At 47.3% G+C, this 19,813-nt stretch overlaps 2 protein-coding genes across 4 annotated transcripts; both read right to left on the bottom strand.

Moving 5' to 3' along the window:
- Positions 1-309: 309 nt before the first annotated feature.
- On the bottom strand, positions 310-4,676 carry trmt10a (tRNA methyltransferase 10A). 3 transcript variants are annotated; one of them, XM_018759735.2, is made up of 8 exons: positions 4,594-4,676; positions 3,661-4,056; positions 3,125-3,287; positions 2,876-2,947; positions 2,672-2,746; positions 2,050-2,199; positions 1,865-1,970; positions 310-1,681 (listed from the first exon to the last, which is right to left on the bottom strand). In XM_018759735.2, the coding sequence occupies exons 2-8, from the start codon at positions 4,029-4,031 to the stop codon at positions 1,434-1,436; spliced, it is 1,185 nt and encodes a 394-aa protein (XP_018615251.2). In that variant the 5' UTR covers positions 4,032-4,056; positions 4,594-4,676; the 3' UTR covers positions 310-1,433. The 3 variants fall into 3 exon arrangements, with proteins under 3 accessions (XP_018615251.2, XP_018615250.2, XP_018615249.2); XM_018759734.2 differs by having other exon boundaries at positions 4,627-4,655; XM_018759733.2 differs by lacking the exon at positions 4,594-4,676 and adding an exon at positions 4,368-4,579.
- Positions 4,677-9,723: 5,047 nt separating this feature from the next.
- Positions 9,724-19,473, bottom strand: LOC108938806 (uncharacterized protein C4orf54-like). Its single transcript, XM_018759732.2, has 2 exons — positions 14,335-19,473; positions 9,724-10,830 (listed from the first exon to the last, which is right to left on the bottom strand). The coding sequence occupies exon 1, from the start codon at positions 18,642-18,644 to the stop codon at positions 14,355-14,357; it is 4,290 nt and encodes a 1,429-aa protein (XP_018615248.2). The 5' UTR covers positions 18,645-19,473; the 3' UTR covers positions 9,724-10,830; positions 14,335-14,354.
- Between the last annotated feature and the right edge of the window lie 340 nt (positions 19,474-19,813).

Raw genomic sequence — 19,813 nt, 5'->3', positions numbered from 1 at the left:
ACTAAAATGTAAGATTTAAAATTATAATTAAATCAGTTTTTAATGTCTTTATAAGTATTTATTCGTATAGTAAAAACATATAAAATACTATTTTAGTGGCACCTGCAGACCAGGTCACATTTCAACAGGCGGCTTAGCAGCTATAGCACTATAACCACACACAGTTATATTAGTATTGGTTTATTTTTCAGATTTTTTTCTCCAAGGTAACTTACAGTGACATGATTTACCCCTTGATAAAGCTGAGTAATTTTTACTGTATCAGCTTAGGGTAAATACCTTAATCAACAATATTACAGAACGTGGGAGTCGAACCCAGGACCGCTGAGTGCATTCGAGGTTATGCAACATGAACTTGGCATATCTGTGTCGCTCTCCGGAGTTTCTGCTTGCCGTAGAGAACAAGAGCTGAACAACAGCTGAACACAGCATTCAGGGAGGTGAAAGGAGACCAGATCCTGCGCCCTGAGTACGGTAAACATATTTGGGCCGGGGGCTGGTAAGCAGTGGACCAAAAATAGCCAGACAGCCGCCGTTTCACTGAGCAGGTAACTGTATCTCTGCGCGTGTCCCAAGGGACATGTTACAGCCATTTGTTATCGCTGCAGGCACAGGTGTTACTGTTCATGCAGAGGTGACACAAAAACACACGGCAGACAGAGCAAACTACACCTCGGAGTTACAGATACACCCACAGCATGACACCAGCTTGCAGGTAGCACATTATTTAGCCTGCTGCATAAATGGGTGGATGCTTGCAGGGTAAGTCACCTTGGTCAAAGGCATCAGTTAAATATGATTTAATTGCATGGAACTGACAGTGTTATGAATGGAACTCCAGGGATTCTTACCTCTTGTCAGCTTTATGTCCAGAATTAAAGGTTGAAGACAGACAATGTCAAACCCAGGCCTAACAGGGACCCAGCCAAAGCTCTCCGCTGAGTGAGTGCCAGCATAAGCTCACTGCAACATCCAAAGGAAAACATTCCTTCCTTCTGTACATAACAAGTAGCTGTCCAGCCATTTTCAGATTAATGTACAACAACAAATGCCAAACGGTCACACAGCACTAACAAAGTCTGACATTAGCATGTCTTTTAATTCATATAGATTCAGGACACCGACAGATGTCTTGCATGTTGTGCTACATAGCAACCAAATTTCTGTCAATTTAATGAACTGAAAAACTGAATCTCAGAAGTGCTGCTTACAAAATTAAAAAAATGCCAAACCACATTGATATGGCAAAATATGCAGCTGACATTCAGAATAAAAGGCCTCATTTCCATATGTCATATATTCCATGCAGAACTGTTGTTCACGGGAAAAAAAAAAAACAGAAATTAAGGCAATCGCTCTCTTTTAAAAAAGAAAATTAAAAACAGAATATGCACCAAAAAAAAAAAAAAAAAAATCTTGAGATCCAGTTTGGTTTAGGCTGCAGTTCTTGCATTGGTCTCCCCGTTTCCCTCATTCCTTGTCTCCTTTTGGCCCAGCGTGCTGTCCTGCGCTATTGGCTCTTCCGAATCAGAGTCAACATCCGAGTCCTTGACCTCTTCGTTCTGGCCATTGTCTCCATCCTCCTGGGTCAAGGGAACTGCCCCTTTTCTTTGGGGGAGGATGGTAAAGAATGCCTCCTGCCAGTCTCTTTTCTCCAGGTATGCCAGGATGATCTCAAAAACTGCAGGGGGGGAACATTAATTACAACACATAATGGAAGACAGATTTTACTAAACTTTTTTTTAGGTTATTCATTGCCACGGCATCGAGTTATTTATAGGTCCCAGTCATAGGACAGGCAGCTGTGTGTGTGTCGGCACGATGCATCAGCCATATTCTGTACGGCCGTGCGTCAGTGTCTCACCGTGATTGACAGCCAGCACCTTGCGGCTGTTCATCTTAACAAAGGTGCACAGGGGGAGCTGTGCGTGGTCAATTCCCAGCTCTTTAGCACGCTCAAAGGTGATTCCCTGTACAGAGGGGTTAGATGTGTCACAGATCACCTTCCACTCAACTTAATTATTCTCTTTCCCCCACAATGGAGCCTACCTTGTGGTGGTTATGGTCCACTAGGCCCCCAATGATGTAGGCCTTGCCCTCATCCAGCTCGGTCAGGACGTTGGGCGAATCAGAGGTCAAGTACACCAGCTCACCCTTGTTTAGGACTTGGTCAAAGTGTTCCGACCTGATGCTGATGTCCTACCCGAGGAGAGGGACAAGTGTAGCACAGGTATTAATACCATTTTCTCTGGAAGTACGTTCCGGTGACACCTAACACTCATTCTTCAGTTACCGCAATCAGGTAAGAGTACAGAAAGGGGTGGGATGAAACTCCCAAGGACCCAGGTTCAAATCCCAGTTAGTGCTGTAGTACCCTTGATCGAGGTACTAACACGAAACTGATACAGTAAAAATTGCCCTGCTGTATAAATGGGTAAATGAGTATAAGTAAGCTTAGTATACAATATTGTATGTCGTTTTGGAGAAAAGCATCAGCTACGTGAATAAATAAATGAAATTGTTCAATACTATAAACACTACTAGAAAGTAACCTTGAAAGAAGTACTGGAATATGTTGTTTAGCACTGGAACCCTCTTCAACATTCTGGTGATTTAAATTAATAGAAAAGAAAAGAGCATAACCAAGACGACAGTAACAGGGAGAAAGTACCTTCCAGTTCACCCATCCTTTGTCATTCTCGTCCATGTTTTGCTTTAACTGCCCGCCGTGGCTGGTTATGTAGAACTAAAGAACAGAAGACATCTTGGTTTAAACACTACATTTTGCATTAACGTGACTTAGCAGGCAGGGGGGGGAAGTGGGAATTCGCTGAGCCATGGCGTACCGTCTGCCCTCTGAGATGAACCAGCTCACCTGTACTGGGTGCAAAGCCCTGCGGTTTTCAGCATAACACCTCTGGATCTGTTTGTGGAGCTTCTTTACATCCTTCAACAGCAGGAAAAAAAAAAAAGAAATTTAAAAATACAGCCAAAACAAATAGCTGGATTATAATTAGTACCTGCTTGTCATTGTTCATTATCTCTGTGTGTGAGCGTGTCTGTATTAAATCAACTAACAGTGTTACACAAAGACATGTGATCTGCTGCTGTCCCGTTTCTTCACCTTGATAGTCATCAGGCTGTCGAAGCTGCAGTCCAACACAAGGCGTAGAGGGCTGGGCGTGGCTTCTCGTCGCGGTCGTTTCCTTCCTGGGCACTCGACCCCATCCTCAAATTGCGCCGATCGCTCCAGGCGCCGCTTCTGCTTCTTCTCCTTCCGCCGCTGCCTTTCAAAGACACATATGGTCCTTTTTATAGTGTTTAAGAATAAACACCATCGTCATGAATACAACAGCTGAACCTTTCAGGGGCCAGAAGTCACAATGCTAACAGTGTTACGGCAAGTGTCCCATATGCATGTTCATCTGGCATCTTATTTTGCAATATTCCATTTTAGCAGAATTACAGGCCATTGATGTTATGCAGCTGGGAAGCTAAGTATAAAAACAGGTGAACGAGCAGCCATCAAAATGTGTTGCAGCCATCAAACACATGTTGACTTGGAACCAAAAGGCTTCAGGTTTTAATGTCTCTGGTGAAACACCCCTGAAAAATTCCAATAACGACAGGAAAACGAGTAAAGAGGAAGGAGGATCGTACCTACGCAGGTCTCTCTGCTCCTCCCACTGCTGTTGTCTCTGAAGCCGCTTCCTCTGTCTCTTAGACATCGCCACAGTCTCGCTCGTTGGGGAACCATTCTGGGCCACAGTGGTCCTTCCACCATTCTCCAAACCACCTCCTTCATCCACATTCTGACGAGCCAGCATGGCCTCATCTGCTGGGATGCCATTCCGGTTCTCCTCGTTCACAGTGGTCTTTCCATCATCCTCCAAACTCTCTCCACCTTCAGCGCTGTGAGGGTTTGCCACCATATCACTGGCTTGAATGCCTTTCTGGTCTCTATTGATCCCACCCTCATCCTCCACACTGTGATGGTCCATCTTCGTCTCCTCCGCCCCACCACCGGACATCGTCGCAATCTCCTCAGGGATCCACCTGCAAACACATTTTTATCATTTACACCACTAATTTTCCTTGGAAAGTTGACTAGCTGTCATCCACATGGTCATGGCTGTTAAAAGGGCAAATTTCAAACATTTCAAAGAATGATGCCAAAACACCTTTGGATACTTTTTGGTTTTTACCAAACAATACAGACAGTGAGCTATGATGAAAAGACAAAAAAAAAAAAAAAAAAAAAAAAAAAAACAAACAACTATCATTGTACTGAAAAGCAACGGCCATCATCATCATCTTTAAAACCCAACAATAAAACAACTTCTTACATAAAAAGAATTCAAACTGACCAAAGAAGAAACTGCAAAGCTATAGTATAATCCAAGAAACCTGGTCTTAAGAAATAAATAATGGTCCACTGATTTAATTTATTTGGGAAAGGGAGCGTCCACTTCGGGTCTGTTTTGGTGAAAACAACTTTTTATGTTAACAAAACAAAAAGCTATATCAAATTAAATATGCTACTGCGAATCTCGAACGCGATCGACAAATTAGTGACGTGAAAGACTTTCCTACCCTCTAACTCAGCCGGCCAGTCTCATTTCTTACTTCTCACTCATCCTGCACGTGTCGCTGTTTTGTCGTCATCAAAAAGCGTCTTGTTTGGCTGCGAGGCATCACGGGATATAGGTCGCGAGACGACGTACAAGTGTTTCCATAATGGTGAGGTCAGTTTAAAATTGAATCGTCGTTAATGTAACGACGGTGACGCCTTTCTCCGAAACAGTTCACGGTTTTCAGTTTGCACGCAAAGTTAGTCACAAAGACTTACTCATTTATACAGCAGGGTGGTTTTTACTGTATCAGTTCAAGTTAAATATCTGAGGCCTGGTTCTGTGTGTGACGAGACAACGGCTGTTATTTCGTATGAGCGCAAACAACGTGAACAGCTCTTGCAAAGAATATAGATTTTTCATGAAACATCATACAATATGTGTATATTTATTTAGCACTTTCGGACTGAGTCCTCCACTGAGCTCGCCGTGTAACTCATGACATGAGTCATGGCGGTGGTTTGACACGGTCACGGGTTACTCTAACTTGCAAGGTGAGACGTGCCACAGACAGACTTGGATTAGGTGCCCATTCCATTTTAATGTGATCTTTCCAGTCTAGCCCCAGCGGTGTCTGCGTTCTCCCCCCGTCTGTGGCGACTCCTGCTTATGAATTCCTTCTGTCCCCTGACCGGCTCCCCTCCGAGCGATCGGGTTGCGCTCTCGCCGCCGCCGTGGGCCCCGCCGGCATTTCGGTGGGTGCTCGGTTGGCCCCGTCCAGTTCTGACGCCAACCCCTGTCAACGGCCGTCCGGTTTGCCCGGTGATGGCCGCGGCTGCCTGCCGCCAGGCGTTTTGGCCCGGGCTCGATGCCGACGCCGCGGGCCACCGGCGGCGCGTGCGATCCACCAGTTCGGACTTCGCCAGCTGTACTGGGAACACGCGGCACGGCCGCCTCCTATTTGCATCTGCGTCGGTCGGAAGGCACGGACCGGTGTCCGCGGTGTGAGCGAAAGGGATTGGCACCCAGGATTACTGCATTATGGGCCTGGCACCAAGCAGCCACCCACAGTAACTCTACCCAGTGTGGGGTTAATACAAGTCATCTGTCCTGCCAAGAGTTGGCCGTTGCACATACTGCTGGCATCACAGTGATCTACAGAATGTTGTTAACGGGGTCTCCACCTGGGCCTTACTTCTACCTCAGCGCTTTAATTGTTTAACTGCAGCCATTATTGAGAAGGAGAGAGAGTTCACCCCTCTTCCTCCGCCTCTCAGACGTTCTTCAGAAGTGCTCGGCTCCCGCCGAACGGTTTTTGCACGTGTCCCTTTGACGGGTGGCGCATTTTTACACAGTGAAGATAAACGCTGCTGCATTTGTGAAAGAAATGAAAGCGCCGCTCCCTTATTAGAGGTAATTTAACTTGTCATTCCGTTACACTTATTTTAGGGTTTCAGGAGGTTGTGATTCATCACCCATAATCCTGTGCACATCTCTTCATCCGTGGAGATGACATCAGTGCTGGCAACCAGTACTTGTGTTTGGGTCACAGACAGAAAAAGAGGACACTAAACTTGGAAAATGTCAGCAATAAAATCTCGGCACTAAAACGTTTTATATAACCAGACAGCTTTATCTGGTTGTGGTATGTTGTTTTGATCTCGTAGTCTCTAGTTCTTTTCTTTAGGCCCTAGGAAACTTACAGTAATGCATAAATGTTTAGCCTCCCTGAAAAGGTAAATGACAAGATATACATCAGACTTTTAAAAAAAAAAAAAAAAAAAAAAAAATTCTGACAGCTAAATTCGACTGTCAAAAATCAGCCGCCTGAAAAAAATCAGTGGTGTTATTGATAATTTAAAATCTATCTCAGTCATTCTGCTTCTATCATTGCAGTTTAGACAACAAGGTGTTTCCAGTGCAGGAACACTTTAATTTTAGTTAATTTTCAGTGTGAAATTTGGCGGAATTTGACGCTGGGTTTTTATGTGTCTGTGTGAGTGGCATTTGCAGGTGTCCAGCTCATCATTCTGTGTGGATCCCCTCTAATAATAGAGCAGCGGATGATATGTATAGCATCACAACAAACACAGGAGCTGGTGGCTCAGGCCCAGCTGCTTCTCTTGGCTGTTGCTGCGGTGCTGATTTTATTTTTCAAGTGCTTAGCAGATGGTCCAATCAAAAACACTTTGAGTATCAAAATTTTAGTTGAAATTTTTTTGCAAAAGCACTTCAGCGACAAGCTGAGTGTCAGCTAAGTATGGTTCAACAACAGGTGCAGTAAGAGGTCAGCTGGTGGGAGTTGAACTGACAGCATTTCTGTCACAATTCCAAGGTCTTAGGAGTGTTATTACTTCAACACCAGCTGTACCACCCTCTCCACCTTCAGATGAAGCTTACACTTCTGCGGTGCAGAGCACTCACATTTAATGCTGAAGTAACTCAGTAATATTAGGTATCGTAAGTTTATACTCAATGCATGGTGTGGCATTAGCTCTCACCGGGGTTCTGCCAAAGCCTGGGTCTTTTGGATTAATTTGGGTCTGGCAGATTGTGCTGGGGATGAAGGGACTTTCCTCAAGGGTCGGACCCTTCCCTCCTGTCAGAGCACTCTGGAACGATCCATGTCACCTGTCCAGAAAGCACACCAGCACGTGGTTTTCCTGCCCAAGGGAGCAACATGACGCCCCATAACCCAGAGAATATCTGTCCGTGTAGCTGCAGTTACCAGGATCTGTAAATGCATCAAAATATCCTTGTATGTATAGTATAGAACGTAATGGAACAAGACATCAATGCGTGTCGATGCAAAAGTAAAACAGAAAGTGGAATGACCTCATGTCCAGTGCACAGTAGATTAAATCTACTTTTAATACACCAAGTGTGTATTAAAAGCAGCCGTGGCAAGGACATGTTGCTGTTTCTCTGCTCCGGTTTGATCTGTCGTGGTCTTAGCTGACCAGAGAAGGACTTTAGAACGGTGTTTAGGAAAACAAGTCCATCTGCATTGCTTTCAGAGGAGAAAAATGGATCGTGTGGATCTGCCTGTGTGGTGACCTGCTGGTATTCACATGATGCCCTAGAGCTCCTCATTCCTGGTAAGGCTTAGCTGAGGATTCCCTGGTTCTGTTACTTCCTGGAGGAATAGCTGGAGATGGACCAGTGGCCATGGATGGTGCGGGTTTCACACAATGCATGTTGCCACAGGAACAAAGGCATTGTTGGCATCATTGTTGGCATTGCAAGCCTGAGTGGAGTGTCCTGAGCTGTCCCTGAAAGACCCTGAGTTGGAGAGACATTATGGAGGTTGTAAAACCGATCCTCCCTGAGGGCCTGATGGTGAACCCATCTTGTATTCCATTACCCCAATGCCCACTCGTTCTGGCATGGGGTAAGTAGCAGAATGGTTCAGACGTGCCCTGGAGCAGTATAGCGTGAGATCTGATCCCATCTGGGTATTAAACTACTAATTAACGCCCAAGAACATGGATTATCTTGATGGTGTTGCCCTTTTCTTGCAAGGTTCATGTGTACTTCATCACACACACAGTGGGGCTCTTGAGGCCTGCTCGCCAACTGACGGCACAGTAGTTTCTTGAAAGTTTATAGGTCAAGTTTCAGGACTGCTCCTGATTTTGTATTCTTCTGGTTATATTTACTGCAATTTATTAATTTTTCTGAATTTAATTGTGGGTTAGGGTCTCTGGGCACAATGGTTTGTAGCTCAAGGTAAGAAGTTTGCACTTTTGAGACTGGACTCATACTGCTGCCATGGACACCACGACAACAAAGCCTGTAAACTCTTTGGGATGAGCTTCAGTTCAGCAGAGGTGACCATTTTGGGGGGAGGCCATGAGAGGGGATGTTAGGGAGGGTTGCTTTGAGGTTACCAAAAGTCTAGGAACAAAAGAGATACCTTACTTTGGATTCATGGGGCCACATTTCTCATTTCTTACATTTCTGCTAGTGCCGGTTGTACCAGATAATAGTGTAAGAACAATAATGAGAAGATCAATATCAGAACAGTAATGTAATGTTCATATGTACTTTTAGTTGATAATGGTCATTAGTGGTGAGATTAAAAAACAGGGTAACATCTGACATTCAGGATGAAGTAAGATATTTAGTTCAAAAAAGATGCAGGAACTGGAAAAGTACAACATATTTATTGGACAACTGTCACAAAGCTCATTTGGTTGCAAGTTCCATTCATTCCGAAAGCCACGATATTACAAAGTGCATCAATCCTGACCTCTGCTTTTCTTCCTGTGCATTCTTGAAGATATGATTACCCTTAGTGCCAAATGACTGATTATTTTCGACCGCTTACCCTCCCATCTTCACGGGTAACAGGTGGAGAACCCCCCATTACAGACTTTCCTCTGGCCTTCACTACGTCCCTTGACCTTCTCTCATACACCTGATCGTTACACCAATATGGAAAAAAAGAATCACTCACTTTAACCACATACGAACATGAGTCACATTGACCAAAGGAGCAGCACACATTATTACAAATTATTATTGCAAAATGATGGCAAAGCTGCATTTGCATTTCACTTTAGTTTTTGGTTTTAGCTTATGCAGCACACCACCATCTCCTTTGTAAACGTGTGTTATTCAGTTGCAATTACAGTCGTAATGCACAAATGCATTTCTCTGTAGATTGTGCACAGAGTCTGTGTTAAATTTTCCTTTGATTGTGTGGTGCTGCAGCTGTTAAATGATCTAATAAAGCACTTAATCAGAGAGGAACTCTGGTTTCTCACATTTTGAACAAGAGGGAAAAAAAGCAGATTAGTGCTTGAGAACAAATATTCCTACCTGATGTTCAGTTAAACTTCTTCCCACAGCACACTTTGAGTGCGTTCAGGCATAATTAACCAAGTGGTTATTTTTACCTCAGGATTTAATTAATTTATACATATATATGAATGAATATATATTTTATTATATAATAACATATATGTAGAAAGGTAGAAAGCAGAAGAGCACAAAGCTGTTCTGATATTTGACAACATAGTACTCTTGCTTTCTTGCAGCAGTGAGTATCTCAGATTTAACGCTTCAGATGACATAATAATCCAGCACTGAACAAAAAATTTCAAAATGTGAACAATATTTATAGTCTTATATAACAAAATTTTTTTAAAATGAAAAACCAAGATTTTCCTGGCAAACAAACACACGCACAATCCTGAGTTAAAAATAAACAGACTTTAGCCCAGTGATTTGTAACTTTACCGTAGGTTTTCCTTTTAGGTTCCTCAAATGTAACAGTTAAGCCTGAGAAGTTATTTTGCAAACACACATGCTATACATTAGAATATGTTCACAAAGCACCTTTTTAAATTGAAATATTCTACACCGACATGGTAATACTCGATTTTAAACAAAATTAATTCTTGCATAAGAGCTGTCCAGCAGCATCAAAAGCCTACAATTAATGTTCTGTGTAATGCAATAAAAACAGTCTATGCAAAAAAAAGTTAATTATAGATACCGCTGCAGCTGTAAACAAGTATTCTCGGTAACAACATGCGTACGGTTTAAGATTTACACTAGCTCTGTGGACTGAGTACCCAAATGAACCTCAAATGTTTTTTTTTTTGCAGTTTTATTTTTCATTTACAGTTTTAATACTGACTGTAGATGTGCTGTCTTTCTTTCCGAAATAATACATTCCATGAACTTCAAGTACCCTGGCTCTTCATATGAACATTTGGGTTCTGAATTTTTGTAGATAGAAGCTCTTTCCAGTTTGTTTTTAATTATAGATCACTTGTGTATCTTCCAAAATTTGTCTTTAGTAAAGCAAAAGCAACCTGCATCACTGAGCTCAGCTAATAGATGGTAATCAAGAGCCCCCAGCAGAACAGGAGAAGCTATGGCAGCAAGACCTCCCCTGGACCGTAACCCCAAATTGACTGAGGAGCTGAAGATCCCACTGTTGATTGCTGATGCATTTTGTCACATGATGTTGCAGAATCTGGTCTCCTCTGGAGCGCAAAAAAGCTCTTTGTTAGTCTTAATCCAGAACTTTGCAAATCACAGAAAAGCAGTTAATGGGATACGGACTTTAGAGAAACACTCAGCAGAGATGAAGAACAAGGAGGGCACTTGGGGACCAGGGCAGCAAGGTATTATTGGAGCTGTGGAGTAGTCACTCTTCCTGACCATGGAGATGACTACACCGGTGATCTGGAGCTTAACAGTACCTATCCTGATGTGTCACAGGAAGTCTCTTCACGAGTTGTCTCTGTGAAATAAAGAAGGAAAATTAATTAGACCTCAATGGAAGAGGAAGTGGCAGCACTGAGTGCTGGGGGGGTAATGGGGTGTTTGGTTATACTACAGATCAACATTGAGCACATAGTCCACGTCACTGTTTACAAAAAATGACATTGGCAAAGCTCATGTCCTCAGATCACTTCCTCTTGTTGTGTGAACATATTAAATACAACTAATATTCATTTCTACAGTAAAGCAGCACATCCTGGAAACAGCAGGTGACGTGGTGGTTAGAGCTGTTGCTTTCAGACAAAAGGCGAAGGTTTGAAACCCACCTCCTGCTGCAGAAGCCTTGAAAAAGGTACTTACCCTGAACTGATACAGTAAAAATTAAATTGTTGGAAGGAGCTTGGTTTACAAACCATAGTGACAGCAAGTCAGAAAAGAGTCAGAGAGATGAATAAATAATTTTAAAAAATTCTAAATGTACAACAGCAGCGAAAAGTTTGAGTTCACTTGCTGGAAACTAGTTTTTTTTAGTAATGAGATTTTGGGGAATATGCCTGATGAGGGAATGAGCGAATGTCTTCTGCAGCAGTTCCCACGGCTTTGCTTTCAATCATCTTTCCAGTTGGTACTGTTCAGATGTTGCCAAGGTTACCCAGTTGTCCTCGAACTTCTCACTGGTACTGTACATCCCTCTTCTGTGCAGAAAAATTTTTTTTGGATTTTTCAGGTTTGTCCGAACCCTGTCCCCAAATGTGTGGTATCGGTGAAATCATAGCATGTCTCCTATAAGGTACTCAGCACTGTAACATGAACAGTCTGGGAGATAGCTTAAAAAAAAACGTGCCCCCCAGAGTGGACAAGCATGAATGAATAAAGCTCAAGAGGATATAATATGGAGCCAGTTGAGTAAATCTGACAAAGGGCTTCACATCTTGAAGATGTTTCATGATCAAAAGCAAAGGCATCCAAAACACCAAATGAAAGTGAACATTTAGAGAGAACCCTTCTTCCAGCACCTCTGAGTTTACTGTTATGTAATGCTCCTTCTCTGTAGGTTTCTGTACCTTTAATTTCACTTCATGCAAGAAGGCCAACTGGTGCGTATGAAATATTCATAACTGATTTTTCAGACCTATCGGGATGCGTGAACCCTGAATGCAGCAGCACTTCCGCAGATGTTCAGCTGGAAAGCGTAAGGAGGCAGCAGAGGAGTGTTGCACCTGCAGCCCGCATCAAGACACGGCAATGAAACTCCAGCTTCCAGCTCCCTGAGCATCGCTTGTATGTGGAACAGCTGTAAGCCAACCCCCCACACCCCCCATCACCCCCCAATCTACCCCCAGCCTATAAAAAGCTGATATCCCAGCCTGCTCAGTGCTTGATTTCCTGCAGCAGCTGGGTTCAGCCTACATCAGCACAACAAATATTTTGCATGCTGTGACCTTTTTATCTTCCACTGTACCCCCCCCCCCCCTCCCCACACACACACACACAACCTCACACCCGTGTATGCACTCACAGTGCCTAGTAATGACACCTCGGTCCCCTACAATGTTTTCTGAATATACTCATCTCTGGAACAAGGAACTGACTCACCAGGTGAGATCTGATCCTACACACCTCTGATAGAAGAAACGAAGTCACCAGCTGGGAATATCTACAGTGAGAACTCCCCTAAGGGTCTCAGCACACACTCAGAATGGTATGAAGAATATTTCACAGGTTTTGGATTGCAATCACACACTGCTGTTTCCATAAAAATTAAAATTTAGAAGAGGAAAATTGTTCCAGAAAGGTGTTTGTTGTTTTCTATTATTTTATTGCTTAGCTATGGATGTTATCCACAACAGCATGCTATGTATTATTATTATTATTATTATTATTATTATGGAGACTGGGCTGTAATGGTCCAGTCTATCCTGGAAGCATAGGGTGTGAGGGAAGTTAAACACACACACTCACACACTACGTATAATTTCATCACCAGTTAACCTGAAACACAGGCCTTTTGACTGTGAGAGGAAACCAGAGCACTGAGAGGAAACCCATATTGCCATGAAGAGAACATGCAAACATCCACACAGACTGAGCCAGATTCAAACCTACAGCCCAGGAGCTATGGGACACCAGTGCTATCTACAGTGTCACTATGCCATCCTATTATTTTCATTTTGTTCTTACTGTTCTACCACCTAATCTCCCATGATTTAATTGTGTTTTAAGGTTCCTTCTGTGATATATCACAACCAAAAGTACTGTGCCCAAAATGTCACAAGCGGGTGCTGTATGTCTGTATGTATGTATAATATGGACAGAAGTTAATTCCCCATCCCCAAATAATGTGTCTAACAGAGTTTGGTTACTTTGTGTGTGTGTGTGTGTGTGTGTGTGTGTGTGTGTGTGTGTGTGTGTGTGAGAGAGAGAGAGAGAGAAAGAGAGAGAGTTTGGTAAACGTAGTATAACAGTTAAATCATCTGAAGCAAAGAGCAGCCCTCTTCACAGTTCACAGCGATAATTCACACATGCACACTTTGCTTTAGAAAATTACAGTTAAACACGTATCACTGTTCAGTAATGATTCAACAAGTTTAGAGCTTTGCTGCACAGATGGTTGCTGAAGCTCAAAAATTATTATAACTGGAGCTTTTTAAATATATATGTGTTGTATCTGCATTTTTTATTATACTGTACATTTCATTATTACATAACACTGCATATTAAACACATTTAATTGATTTAATTGCAGATATCAGTAGAGTGATGATAAAAATAATAATGTTAGCAGAGTGGTTAAGCTGCTGCCTTATAAATGGTGCTCCCAGGTTCCAGTCCCTGTAGTACCCTTGATGAAGGTGTACACACTGTCTGAAACTGCTTGTCCCAAGTGGGGTTGCAGCAACCTGGAGTCTAACTCGGCAACACAGGGCACAAGGCTGGTGGGGGAGGGGACACACCCAGGACAGGATACCAGTCCATCATAAGGCACCCCAAGTAGGACTCGAACCCCAGAGCCACTGGAGAATAGGACCCAGCCTAAACCCACTGCACCACTGTGCCACTGTGCCACTGCACCCCCTCTACTGATGAAGGTACTTATGCTTAATTCATACCCAGCTGTATCAATAGGTACATCAGGGTAAGTAGCTCAGTGTACAAACCTAAGATTTTAAGTCACCTTGGACAAAAGTATTAGATAGAGAGGACAGCAATATCACAGTTTCCTGTCCCTGTTATGGTTCTGATAGCAGGCTGTCTAAGGGGATGAAGCAGCTCTGGAAATCTGACCAGTTTCATCTGTGTTTCTTGCTGAGAAAAGCATGAGGTTACCCTGCAAATTGAAGTATGTTTTAAAAAAAAAAAAAAATTTTACTGTCTGGAAGTGATACTTTTCTAAAGATCATGGTTATTAAGAAGCGTGCTGCGTTCAGACAGTTTCCTTTAACGTGTGCCATGCTGTCACCAGCAAGCTGCCCGGAGAAGCATGCCACCCAGCTGCTGGGAAAGGGCAGGGCAGTTGCTTTACCTGTCATCTCCAACACACTTTTATCTGTGCTCCACAACAAAGCTCATGGTGGTCCCATCGAACGATGGCGGGGCGATGATCCTCGGGCCTTGCTGTGACGTGATGCTAATTATGGGCTTGGCCCCCCTGGTGGTGACATGCTGGGACTGATGGCTCTTCCCTGTGGGGATATAGTAGGACCCCTCCATGTAGGAGGTGCTGCTCTGGGGGCCCGTGTGCTCGGCCCCGTCCCCACCCTCAGCCGGCTGCGAGTGCAAGGTCCGCGCGGGCACCACCGCCGGGGCCGGCAGGAAGCCCGGGTAGATCATGTAGGTTGCGCCATACGCAGCAGAGTTTAGTGCCAGTGGTGGGAGGGGCATGGGCATGGGCAGGGGGGTCACAGGAGGCTGTGACATGGGAACGTCCACATACTGCCCTGTCTCTGGGTCAAACAGCCTCCTGGTGGCTGGTTGGACAGGTGTGTCCACCAAGTAGTAGTGTCCCGTTGTGGGGTCCAGCAGCATCTTGCGCTGCATCTGCTGGAAGGGGTCTACAGCAGGAGGAGGAGCTACGGAGGGGGGTAGGCAGACGACCTGAGGGTGGCCCACCTGCATCGCGGCAGGCAAAGCGTGGTGGTAAATGGTGGCGGGCGGGATGTCCAGGGATCCAATTCCCATGGCAACCGTGGAGCTCTCTGGGGACTGCCCGCTCCCCTTCCGTCTTCTGGATTCGCTTCGTCTCTCGGCTTGGCTCCTGGGACTGGTGGTCTGAGGCTGGAAACTGCCGTTGGTGAATGTGTACGTGGCAGTCTGTCCCCTGGGGGGCTCGGGGGCGGCAGTAACTTTGGTGTCACTCGCGTGGCCTTTCACAGGTATGGTCAAGTAGTTCTCCACATCTGGCACGGCCGACGGTGCGAGTGGAGCTACGGCAGACTTTTCAGCCTCGCGCCCGTTTGGTTTCTCCCGCCGCTCGGCCGTGTGCCTCGCAGGAGATATTTTTAAAGATAGGGGGCCTCTAATAGCCTTGGGAGGGATGGTTTTTGTGCCGAAGGGTGTCTGTGTGGAAGCGTACACCTGGGGCGTTTTGCTGCAACCCCCAACAGTGGGTGTCTTCTGGCTCTGGGTGGAAACGTTTTTGTTCTGCAGGGACTGGGACCTGAGCACATCTCTTTCCTCGCATCCCAATGGAGCCTGCGGTGCTTTCTGGACATCTCTGTCCACCTTGGGCTGCGCTGTGGCCGGGGTGATGGGCGGAGACCTCTCCACGTCGGAGCCGGAGTCGCTCCTTAGGAAGCGCTCCGTGTTGCTGGCCTCCTCCTCCTCCGGCTCAGCCCTCGTCGCCCCGCCGTGCTCCTCGCTGGTGATGAGCGAAAGCACGTGGCTGTCCGTGATGGGCCGCGGCTCCGTTTTGCGCTTCCATTCGTTCCTGTCGAAAACGTACAGTTGCTCCATGGTCTTGACAGCGGCACGCAGCTTCTCCAGCGCCGCCTGGTTCGCCACGCTCGCCTCGGGCTTCCTGTCGCCCGTGTCGCCGAGGTCCTGCTTCTGTGTGATCGCTCTCATTTCGATCTTCACACCCGCAGGCACATCTGAGGAATCGCCATTGAGCTGCTTCACGGGAACCAAGAAGGCCCTGCCTGTGGCCCTTTCGCCATTCTTGGCACCCTCTACTGGCACCTGAGGAGACGACCTTTGTGCTTCAGACATATTATCTCCTGCTCTGCGTTTGGAAGCCTCTATTAAATTTCCAGACTGTTTTGCGCTGCTATTTGTATTCACAGACTGACATTTAATCACAATGGGTGAGACTGCCAACGGGGATTGCTGCGGGCCCTGTTTGGGAACCCTGCTGTGCTCCTCGTTGTTGTCCAGGGAGACAAAATGATAGGAGCTTTTCACCAGCTTCCGCACATCTCTCACCTGGTGGATGGGAGTCTGCAGCTTGTTCTTACTCTCCCGGATGTCCCTGACGGTGAAGTGGGGCACTCGGTCCCCCACGTCACCCTTTGAGGCTGTGCCAGGGGTCTGACCTTTCAGGTTTTCGGCCGTCTTCGCCAGGGCTCCCGCTCCACCGGCTCCGATGTTAGGAGTAAGCAGCTTGGCGATGTCGAACGGGTTGTACCTGTCACCCCTCACACTCCTCAGGCTGATTTTGATTTCCGGGGACCTGGAGGTCAGGTACAGGGTGCTGTCCGCACACACCTGTAGGCGCCCTCCGTCGCCTCGGTCCCCACTGGAACACCCACCGACTCCCCCGTCCCCAGACGTCACTTGGATGCTCGGCACGAATAAGTGGGACATCTTCATGGGCTTGCCGCCGCCCCCGTCGGGCTGCACGTGCGGTCCCCCCGGTGCGCTCGCGGACGAAGGCGCGCTCCCCGGTGCCGTTCGATCGCTTTTGCTCTCCTTCTGAAACTCTACCCCGCTGTCCCTCCAGGACCTGAACGCGCTATTTTGGCTGTGAAGCAACGTGCTTCGGGAGGCTTCGAAAGCTCCTTTTTTAGTATCGAGTCCCGCGTCGTTTCTCGGCTCTAAATTAGTTCCTGATGCAACAGTTAAAGCGTCCCCCGCACGTCCGGCGTCCGCGAGGTCCGCCGGCTCCTCCACGCGCTCAGGCGTGAGGTCCGAACCGCCCTCGGAGAGGCTCGACGCGCGCCTCAGGCTCGGCGCGCCCCTCTCTCGCCGCGCGCTCCTCTCCCTGTGCGCCTCCTCCTGCTCTCTGCCGGGGGAGCCGGTGCGCGCGACCGGCGCGGGCTCCTCTATCTCGCCGCGCTCCATCCTGCGCTCCTGCTCGAACTGCATTTTCTTGGAGATGACATTTTTCAGGAGGCTCGACGCGAACATGGCTCTCGTGTGCGCGCTGTCCATGGTCGCCCCTGCGCTCCGGGGCGGCGCGCTGTCCTCGTCCTCCGGCACGCCTGGCGCGCGGCGCTTCACTCGCTGCGCGGAACGTGATCCGCCCGCATTTCTGGCGGACTTGGCGCGCCGATCGCCCCCGGGGACTCCCGCGTGCACATTGCAGTGAAAATGTAACGTTTCCGTGAGGGTCACGAGCCCGGGGCGGGCCTGGCCAGGCGGCCCCTGCATCGGCGCTGCAGCCTTGACAAGGGAGAACGGCGCACCTGCGACCTCTGACAGGTAGCCATTCAGGAGCATCACCTCGGTGGGGGGCGCTTTTATGTTGGCTAAACTTAGAGCCTCGATCGCTTTACCGTCCGCCTTCGGGGCTGTTTGCACAGGCGACGTGGCGCTTTTGCCGGACGCCACGTCACACCTGAGGTCCACGAGGGCGGAGGCGTGGAGGTACGGGCATGCCAGGCTCCTGAAGGCTCGGGCAGTGAGGCTTCGCACCTCCCTGTCGGCCTCGTCCAGGTCGCTGAGGGCGCTGGACGCGCCGCTCGAGCGCTCGCTCGCGTCTCTCCCCTTGGCTCTGGCGCTGAGGTGCACGCGCAGGGGGCCGCGCCCAGCTCCTGTCACCACGTGGCGACTCATGTCTCCCCCACGCGTGGCACGGCCACCACCGTCACCGCTTTCCTCTTCCCGCGCGTGGCCAGGCTCATTTATAGCCGCAGAGGTGGCTGTGATTGACAGGTGGATCTGCTCCGCGGTGGAGCCCCTGCTGCCGCGCCGCCGACTCCCCGACGGACCCCCAGTGGCGCGTCCACGCTCCGCGCAGACTGTGGCTCCCCCACCGTCCGCACACAAGTACCGCGCGGTGACATCCTCAGCGTCCGGTTGAGATCCCGCTGCAGGGGCGCCCTCTACGTCGTGGTCCAGCTCGGACAGCTGGATCTCGTGCGTGGTGATGAAGTGCGACTCGTCTTGCGTGGCGCTTGGTGCGGGGGGACCGGAGCGGACCACCTTTACCGCGTTCTCTGGTTCGGACCCCCTTCTCCGACAGCCGCGCGTGGCTTTGCTCTCTTTCTGCCCCGGAGGGCCCCCCTGGGTGGGCGCAAGCTGCCTGTTGCCGGTCTCCGGGGCTCCTTCTTCTCGCTTTTCACGGGTTGTTTCCGGACTCTTCCCGGAATCCCGCTTATTCTTGTTCTCGACAACTTTGGACGAGCACGCGCTTTGACGGGAGTCCGAGGGGTCCCGGTGCGCTCGGTCCCGCGAGCTCCGACCTCCCGAGTCTCGAATCGCGCCGCTGTCGCTCTTGAAAATGTCCAGCTGCCCGCCTTCGCCGGTGAAACTCACTTTAACCGTTTTCGCGCTTTCCGCTTTCACGTGGAGCACCCCACGAAGATCCGCGTACGTCATCATGCTCGTGTCCAGCACCTGCTTGGCGGCACCGGGGTCTCCTCGGTGAGCAGGAGTCTCCTGCAGGGTCTCCATTGTCGCCCTCCTCACTGTTACTCGCTCGATCCGTGCTGCTGGAGATGTAGTTCAGGGCAGAGCAGAACAAGGAGGGAGAGAGACACCGTGGCAGTGCCTTGTTTCCCCCGATCCCGAAGAGAACAGAAAGAGATTTTTAGTGGGATTACAGTGTGGGGATCCCTTGTGGAGATCTTCGGTGGACATCCTCAGTGGGGCTGTGGCCGTGCACTGCAGCTCTCTTGAGGAGGGTCTGCGGTCCAAAGAGCTCTACAATGTCATTCGGGATGCCTTCATAGAGGGAGGTGGAATGAACCTTCCGATGGCCTGGGAATAGAATAATACAACATAAAATACTACAAGTTTCAAGCCAAATGAATACAGTATGGTCTGGATCACATGCGCATAGGGTGAGGTGGAGTTCTTCATACATCTTCGAATGCAAGATTATTTGAGAAGGTGCTGAAAAATAGCAAAAGTGATGGTAAGAATATTTAAGCACTAAACCTATGAGTGTGAAGACCTAGTTATATAAACATTAACACCAGTGATTAAATTTACAAAATATAACTGCAACTCAGGTGGCTACAGAGTGCAACTTTATTACCTGTGAGATAAAGCATGAGCTGCTCCCAGTGTTTAACGTGCTTATTTAAGTACAGCAGCGATGATGAAATGATGTAAATGCTAAACTATTTTAAACGACAGTGCACTCTTACAGAAAGGCGTCTCTTTGATATTTGTGGCACACTGTTGTTGGGTGGCTCTTCTGATATTTTTTTATTTAAATTTCAAAATTGTTTAAAATCCTTTGTCTGTTTAATGCCTTTAGCTGAATATTATTCAATACATGCCCAACAGTAGAAAATGTGCTTTTCTGCTATTTGAGTGGCATATTACTTTTGTTAAAATACTAGAAATAAAAAACAGAATGACAAACAAATGATTGACTCATTCAGTCCATATTCAGCACTGCTGCTACCGGACAGCACCCTTTTCAAAGGAAAAACGTAGTACCAATTTTCTTACTTTTATTTGCATACGAACACAACAAGGCAAGACACATGTCTTCTCAGCTCGGTGATCAAAAGTTGTAATGGGATTAACGTGGGAAGAGATACAGTGGACCACTGGTAGAAATGTGGAGCAATGTTCTTGAATTATGGACCATCTAGAGACGTATCTGTGAG

This window comes from Scleropages formosus, chromosome 5 (assembly GCF_900964775.1).
Source record: "Scleropages formosus chromosome 5, fSclFor1.1, whole genome shotgun sequence".
In the NCBI taxonomy this organism is placed as follows: domain Eukaryota; kingdom Metazoa; phylum Chordata; class Actinopteri; order Osteoglossiformes; family Osteoglossidae; genus Scleropages; species Scleropages formosus.
Note: the sequence above shows the minus strand (reverse complement) of the source record. Positions and strands in the feature narration are given on the sequence as shown.

Excerpts from the sequence above, each read along its gene's own strand:
- trmt10a (XM_018759734.2), bottom strand. Across the intron at positions 2,948-3,124 it reads ACAGCCTGATGACTATCAAG|GATGTAAAGAAGCTCCACAA; the intron begins GTGAAGAAACGG and ends CTGCTGTTGAAG. Across the intron at positions 1,971-2,049 it reads TGGACCATAACCACCACAAG|GGAATCACCTTTGAGCGTGC; the intron begins GTAGGCTCCATT and ends CCCTCTGTACAG.
- LOC108938806 (XM_018759732.2), bottom strand. The coding sequence starts at position 18,644 with ATGGAGACCCTGCAGGAGACTCCTGCTCACCGAGGAGACCCCGGTGCC.